Source organism: Prorops nasuta, unplaced genomic scaffold (assembly GCF_024137725.1).
Source record: "Prorops nasuta isolate Cenicafe-Biocafe unplaced genomic scaffold, Cenicafe_Pnas_1.2 PNAS00015, whole genome shotgun sequence".
Taxonomy (NCBI): Eukaryota; Metazoa; Arthropoda; class Insecta; order Hymenoptera; family Bethylidae; genus Prorops; species Prorops nasuta.
The window spans coordinates 5,967,645-5,974,841 of NW_027116812.1; the positions used below are offsets into that span (position 1 = coordinate 5,967,645).

The 7,197-nt window shown below is 37.7% G+C and overlaps 1 protein-coding gene across 1 annotated transcript; it reads left to right on the forward strand.

Moving 5' to 3' along the window:
* Positions 1–1,625: 1,625 nt before the first annotated feature.
* On the forward strand, positions 1,626–6,888 carry LOC136778887 (uncharacterized). The gene is made up of 2 exons (XM_066736047.1): positions 1,626–3,474; positions 6,082–6,888. The coding sequence occupies exons 1-2, from the start codon at positions 2,349–2,351 to the stop codon at positions 6,339–6,341; spliced, it is 1,386 nt and encodes a 461-aa protein (XP_066592144.1). The 5' UTR covers positions 1,626–2,348; the 3' UTR covers positions 6,342–6,888.
* Positions 6,889–7,197: the final 309 nt, after the last annotated feature.

Below are 7,197 nucleotides of genomic sequence, written 5' to 3' on the forward strand. Positions count from 1 at the left end.
CACGCATTAGTTCGAGTAAACACTTGGTCTCGATCGACTGTCATTATCGGACAGTTATTAAAATATAACCCGTTGACAGATACTTCTTTAATTCTTTTGATCTCTCTTCGAATGAGACTGTAATCTCTTAGACAATAAAAGCGAGTGTAGTACACAGGGTGTCTTCGAATTATTAATTTATTCTCCGTAAGTGCTTGGGCTGATAAGGAGTTGAGTGGATGGTAAACTAAATATTAATCAGCGTATACGGATCTGAACTAAAATAGTTATCAAATTATTTATCTCTCATCTGTGTATATATAGTAGTATTATTTCCTGATTTGAGGATTACAAAAGGCATGAGATTTTTAATAAAAGGTAGTACAAAAAACAGAAGCATTCTTAAGGTTTATTTTTATATGAAACGTCTGATATTTGAAATAGATTCATTTAAAAGTAAGAATTTAAGCTTTTATTAAAGAGGTCACTGACATCTATGAACGGTTTTGTTCAATGGTTATACAGTAAGATTCTTAAGTATATACAGAGTGTCGAATTTGAAAGCACAAAGGATATTGGATTGAGTATCACCCCGAGAATGCATAGAGATGACAAGATTTTAAGGAAAGAGCCTTCATAACATTTTTAGGTCTGGTCTTTATTCAAAAAATTATTAAAATTTATACAATTTGTTGTTCAATCTTTTCTAATGATCTAACAAATCGGTAAATGTACTCTAGTGGTTAGGTAATACTAGGACTAATAGTTGACTAATAAAATAAAGAGCTACAAATTTTATAAAAAATTTTTTTTTTCATTCCCTGCCTTATCTAGATTTTTAATTTAAATAAGAGCCTTTAAACTTGCAACTCTTTAAACTCTCCACTTTTTAGATATATAGTAATAGAATAATTGTGTAACTATGCAAATAATAATAAAAAATGTATCTACAATTACAGAGTCTAATAGACATTAATAGTCTGCTAAAAAAATATCCAATATTTTTAGTGGAAGTTAGAACGAAGCACTTTTACTCGTACTCTGAAAATAAAGGGCGGTATGCCTACAGGCGTGGCGAACAAACAGCTAGCCACCTCGTTGGTCAAGAGGTGGACCAATAATTTCCTATTACATAGCTTTTATACAACTAAAACCTTAAATATTTCTAAAACCACAGGAAAAGCACTAACATTGAAGAACTCTCAACGATAGCCACGTCAATCTAAAAGTCAAATAATCAACAATACTAAAAAATTCACCAAAACTGGCTTAATCTTAATAATGAATTATTCTATCCCTTGTGCGATTCTCGTTAAAATACACTAAATTCCATGTAACATTAACAAAATTCTATAAAATAAATGATTAAAAAATCACATAAATTACCGAATCCATTCTAAATTTTGGAGCAGCTGATCAAATCTGAAATAATTGGAATTAGTTGTTAGAAGTTTCTTTAAGATCGTTGAAATTATTATTAAAATAAAAAAAAATAATTTTATGGAATACCAGGCGCTGTACATCAGGCGTGGCGGTGTCTGAAAGGGGGATTCTTGATTGGTGGAGATGCAGAGTATCCGACTGGGATGGGATGCTGGGACGAATGAGCGTTAGAGTTTCAGCCCCCTTCTGAATCACGCCTACAAGTGTGTGGCTCGCTGTCACGGTGTACAGTGGGCCACTACGTCATCCAAAGTTAAGACAGTCTTAAGCTTTTTAGCTCGCCACGCGAACTTCCAGTCAGCCTAAAACACTTAGCAGCGTATCAGCCCCAGTGCTGTCTGCCAATCCGAGACTAAATAATTGACCTCTTCGCGGATCGTGCAAACAGTTTACAACGCCCTGTATAAATATCCGCAGCATTTCCTTTCCCATTGTGTTTATCAGTAAACGTTACAGTTCCATTCAACACCGATTTCCATTTATCCGGAAACACTAAACATCACGAGACTAAATAATTCACTATACCCTACAAAACGAGCAAACAATTTACATAATTCGCTATACATCCTCCCCAAACCCTCTTCCACTCTTATACCTTACCACTACTGACCATTGCTCAAATTTATCGATACCCCTCATCGATAATATCCGATATGTCAATTGTGTTACGAAATTCTCCAAGAAAGGTTCAACGATGATTTCTACAGAAAAGTAACATTGTGGGAATTAATTATTCGACAAGAAAGGTACTATAAAGATATAATTATTGTGTTTCATGATAGACACAATATTGTGAAAGAACTGTGGTGTGAACGTGAAGTGTTTGGCGAATGGGGATATCGAACAGTTAGTCGACGTTATGAGAAGAAAATTACTGAATCAACTTTGAGATTCTTTGCAGAATTGAAGTTTCGAATAATATAAGAATGAAGAACGAGACTGAGATGAGTTTGCACCTGCAGGAGCAATCTCAGGTGATCCATGCGAGCACAAACGCCATGGTACCAAGGACGACCCTGTCGATGGATGCCAGTTTACCACAGGAGCAAACTTTGGACCCTCTGATGTGCACACAGTCCAACAGCGAAGTGCCTAGGAAAGCTGGAACCCGTCGGCAGGAGAAACCACCGTACTCTTACATAGCCTTAATCGTCATGGCTATTCAGTCGAGTCCGAGGAAAAGGTTGACCCTTTCAGAGATTTATAATTTCCTGCAGCAGCGATATTCCTTCTTCAGGGGTCCCTACCAGGGCTGGAAGAATTCGGTACGACACAATCTCAGTTTGAACGAATGTTTCATCAAATTGCCGAAAGGTCTTGGTCGACCTGGCAAAGGTCACTATTGGACCATTGACCCTTCCACTGAGTACATGTTCGAGGAAGGGAGTTGTCGACGCAGACCACGTGGTTTCCGTCGGAAATGCCAAGCCTTGAAGTCCCAGTACCCTCAGTACTTTCCAGGTACAGGGCCGGTTGGGGTTCAAGGGTCATGCTATGAAAATCTGGCACCAGGTGCCATGGATTACAATAGTTACCAGAACCAGTATCAGAATTATCAGGAGTACGCGATGTACGCACCAGGTACAACGGTTCCTACGGACTGGGTGCACCAGGAGGCTGCGTATAAAACGCCTCCTATCGCAGAAGTCACGTACAAAACGACAGAGGTCACATACAAAACTGGAGAACCTTCGGTGTACAGAAACGGCGAATTGGTGGCTTTCAAAAGTGAACCTGGATACGGTGGCAGGTCTCAGGAACAGGTCTCTTACAGGCCGGATAGCCTCTCGATCAAGGATCACCAGCAACCACACCAGGAAATGGTTTACAAGGATGAATTGCTACCTTACAAAACTGCCAATTCTACACCGACGACCCACCAACCTACTGGACAAGACTATTACGTGGGTTACGGAATAGCAGGGGTCAACAACGCTGCTGTTAATTTGAACGTTGCCATGCAAAATATGCAAGAGCAAACTGGAAATAACAGCCCTGCTGCCAATATGAATTCTTCTTATGGAGGATGTCAAACGCCAGTCACTGATCATGGTGAGTTTTGATAATTTTCTATGCTAAAAGTAGAGATACGTTGAGTGATAAATTGTACAAATTGTATAGTGGCAAGAAATCATTTTATTCAAATTAATATTTTTTTGAATATATTGGGTTAATTAAATTATACACATTGTATCAATAGGTGATTGAATTAAAAGACAAAAGATTTTATTCCAATTTTTATCTATTTAATTAAACCGCATTAATAGCAAGTAAATTTTCCAATGGCAATTTTCCAAGAAAAAACTGATTCAATTGAATAATTTTTGTTTCAATGTGTGAGTAAGATTAGGGGTATGGATATAAACGGGTGTTGATGGGTAACACAAGCCCGAACAATGTGTTAACGCCTGAGGGAACAATATAGTATCTGCAACCTTTGGTCTACCCAGGATCAGGACAACAAAGTCTCATTATGAAGTTTTCGGAGGCATCTGGAAATTTGAAGATAGTTTATGACCTTTCGGGCGCCAGGCCCTGCAACTTGAAACTGTCGACGTTCCATTCTCATAATATCAGCTCTGCGTCACAAAACTAACGCCCAAGTTTTTCTCTCTCAACTCCTTCTTCTTTATTCTCTTCCCTTCCTTCCAATGCATGAAAACACTTATTGTTACGTTCAATTATTCCACATTGCTACAAGGTTTCCAGTAAGGTTCAAGTTTTGTGCTCTCGAGACATTATCAGAATATTCGAGATAAGCAAAATGTACAGCACTCGAGGGAAGATTTAGGGACGAAGAAACTTTGAGAAGTAAAGTTCGTGCAGTAGTTACAAGTACACGTGGTGGTAGGGAATAGAACGAGGGTCTATATGAAAGCACATTGAAGTGTCAGGAATAAAGTTGAAGCGAGTGTCAAAAATCGGTTGAAAATATTAAAAGAAGGAATTCAACGCTTACGAAACATTAGATGAGACGGAAACGGACGTAACGTGGCGTGGCATGGCGTAGGGAGTTGACAGGGCCTATTAGCCTATGTGACATCCCTGTCAGGAGCGTCCAACTCGTGAGCTCGTAATTCGTAGCTTCTGACTTAACACGTGTAACGCACGAGAACTAACCAGAAAATTTACCGCTTCGCCTGGAATTAGTTCATCGTGAAAAGATGCAACGACAACGTTGCGATTATACTTTTCAAATATCATAATCCATTGAATGGCCACTCATTTCGGAATTTGTTGAATAGTCAGACAAGAAAACAATGTTAAATCGATTAATTTCTTCCCCTCTTAACAGTAGTCGCGTGCTCTGTTAAGTGCGGCCTCAAATCCTTTATCGCACAAATATTTACGAGTGTCATAAACAAGACGTTCTTTAATCTCCGCGGTATATCGGCTAAAGTGCCAAAACGTAAATCGCCTCCTTCTAAAATTTCCCTGGACAGATAGTATTTTTTATCACGTTGGTGTCAATAAAAATTAATTTTCAAATTTAAACATTTATATTGCAGAGATTAAAGGAATTTCTAATAAGGAGATCCTCGACAAATTCTGTTTTTATCGTAACAGTATCAATAATAATTTAGCTGTGTTAAATCCAATCGTTTAATAATGAGTTAGGAAGAATTAGATAATTATAAAGTTTCTTGGCTAAATTACATTTATAATTAATCTCTGAATGTGAAAGTTCTCTGCGGAAAATGGAAGAATTTGGTAATTGGGAGTGTGCCCAATATAACAGTCCATTTCTTCTTTTGGGTTGCAAGGCGATACACTGAAAATCGACAGAACGTAAACGTACCACCCACGCATCCTCCTTCTTCTGTCAGACAGTAAAGTGTAAACGGGATCGAAACGCAGGCGCCTTGCTGAGACCGTCGAGAAGAACGGAAGCTCAAACGGGAACGCCTTTTCCATCTTCGTACTTCTTCCACTTGCTGTATAGTACTATTCGCTTATATTTCTAGTCTGCTCAATGTGTGAACAACACGAGCCCTCTATCCTTTCTTTGGTGATAAAACTCTACATTTTTGATCGGTTGACACAAAAAATTTCTATAACCGCCGACTCTCTTGCGTTTCGGAGGGTCTGTCACTCGTGGACCACCCATCGTGCTCTTTTTCACAACTGCTACCCCCCCCCCCCTCCCTCCCTACTCTATTTCTCTTTCTCTCTCACTCTTGTTCTCTTTTGACTATCAATTAAGCAAATCTATGTATAAATTTCTAAAAATTTGCTCAAAAAATCTCTCTCCAGTTTCCAAACGTGATAAGAAATTCATTTAAGAATTATTGAGGCAAAAAAAGAAAAAAAATAGCACAGAGGAGTAAAATGAAGTCGAGACACGAGTGAAGTGTGCACTTGAGCGGAGACTACTCGAGAGCATCGGGAGCTTCGGATTTATATGGTACCTATCCCAAGGACCGATTCTCCTGGTTTTGCTTAACTGCATTTTACGTGTTTCTCTCTCGTTCGCTAGCCTACTTCATGTGTGGTCATGTGGCTAACAATCAAAACTCCAAAGTGTCCTCTTCAAATTTGGCCACTGTATGGTTTTGCCGGGTGTTCTAAAATGTACCTATATATAATATCGTGTTATTGATTAATGAAAGTGACTATATGTTTCATTTCTTTCAATAATTTCATCACGATTTGTTTCAGGATTAAGAATGCAGTGTCCCAGTTCCACCTCCAACAGTTCCGGCGGTTGTATTATAGACCGAAAACCATCTTACTTGGGTCACTCTTCGGGACCCGTATCCCTACCTTCGACTTTAGGATCTCTTGGCTCGCTAAATCTCAGCAATATAGGGGGCTTAAGCATATCCAATATCACCGGTGCAACCTCGTCCAATGCTCATCATACGTCAACATCACCACCAACCACAATGTACTATGATCAAATCAAGTACTCTCTATGATAGTGATCGAATTCACCAGGAAGCTAATACCAAATTTTTTGTCGTAAGAGCTACGAATCGAGCTAGAATCCTTGTTTTACTACCGAATTGATGACTGATGGGAAATTGTCATTTTTATATCAGAAACGCGAGGGTACTTAAAGGAATTTCGGTGTGAGTATTGTAGATATGTACGTTTTTGCAAATATTAGATTTAATGAAACATATGCTAGAATCGATTGTTGAAGCTTATAATTAAAATTTCGTGAATTTTTCAACACGTCTTGTGCAATCTGCTCAAAATGTCTCGCAGACCTGTGTTTTCAGTGCAATAGAAACAATTATTCACTAATATAATTAGTAACTTTCCCATGACTCACGATTGTATTAATGATATTTTAATTGTTTTACATATAAAACATCGCAAATGTTCTTTGCTTTACGTTATATAATTATATTTTAATTCAGCGATTATCCATCTGAACATTCTATTTATATTTATAATTAATATAAATTAGGAGGCATCGTTTTTAATTTAAGCTATGTTAGCTAGCGACGAGAAATAAGTCTGTAGAAGTAAAAATTAATGTGATGCTGATTATAAGGGGAGCAAATAAATTTTTGTTTATTGCCTAAAACTTGTTGGATTTATAATCCTGTCAAAATGATCAATATAGCTAAGTAATATTTATTTAGCACCGTAAGCTAACCATAGTTATATATAAACTTCAATGATTCGTGTTTTGCTTGTGGAACTCCGTTCATGTGAAACAATAATCATTTAATTTTATTGTATAATATCGAGGATTTTCTCTTCTGGCCCAGAAGAAATCTCAATTAACATAAGAGATTTAATGACTCGGACCAGATTTTTTAC

Bases quoted from the DNA above. Each gene is read 5' to 3' on its own strand.
- LOC136778887 (XM_066736047.1), top strand. From the start codon at position 2,349: ATGAAGAACGAGACTGAGATGAGTTTGCACCTGCAGGAGCAATCTCAG. The intron at 3,475-6,081 runs GTGAGTTTTGAT...GATTTGTTTCAG, and splicing joins AACGCCAGTCACTGATCATG to GATTAAGAATGCAGTGTCCC.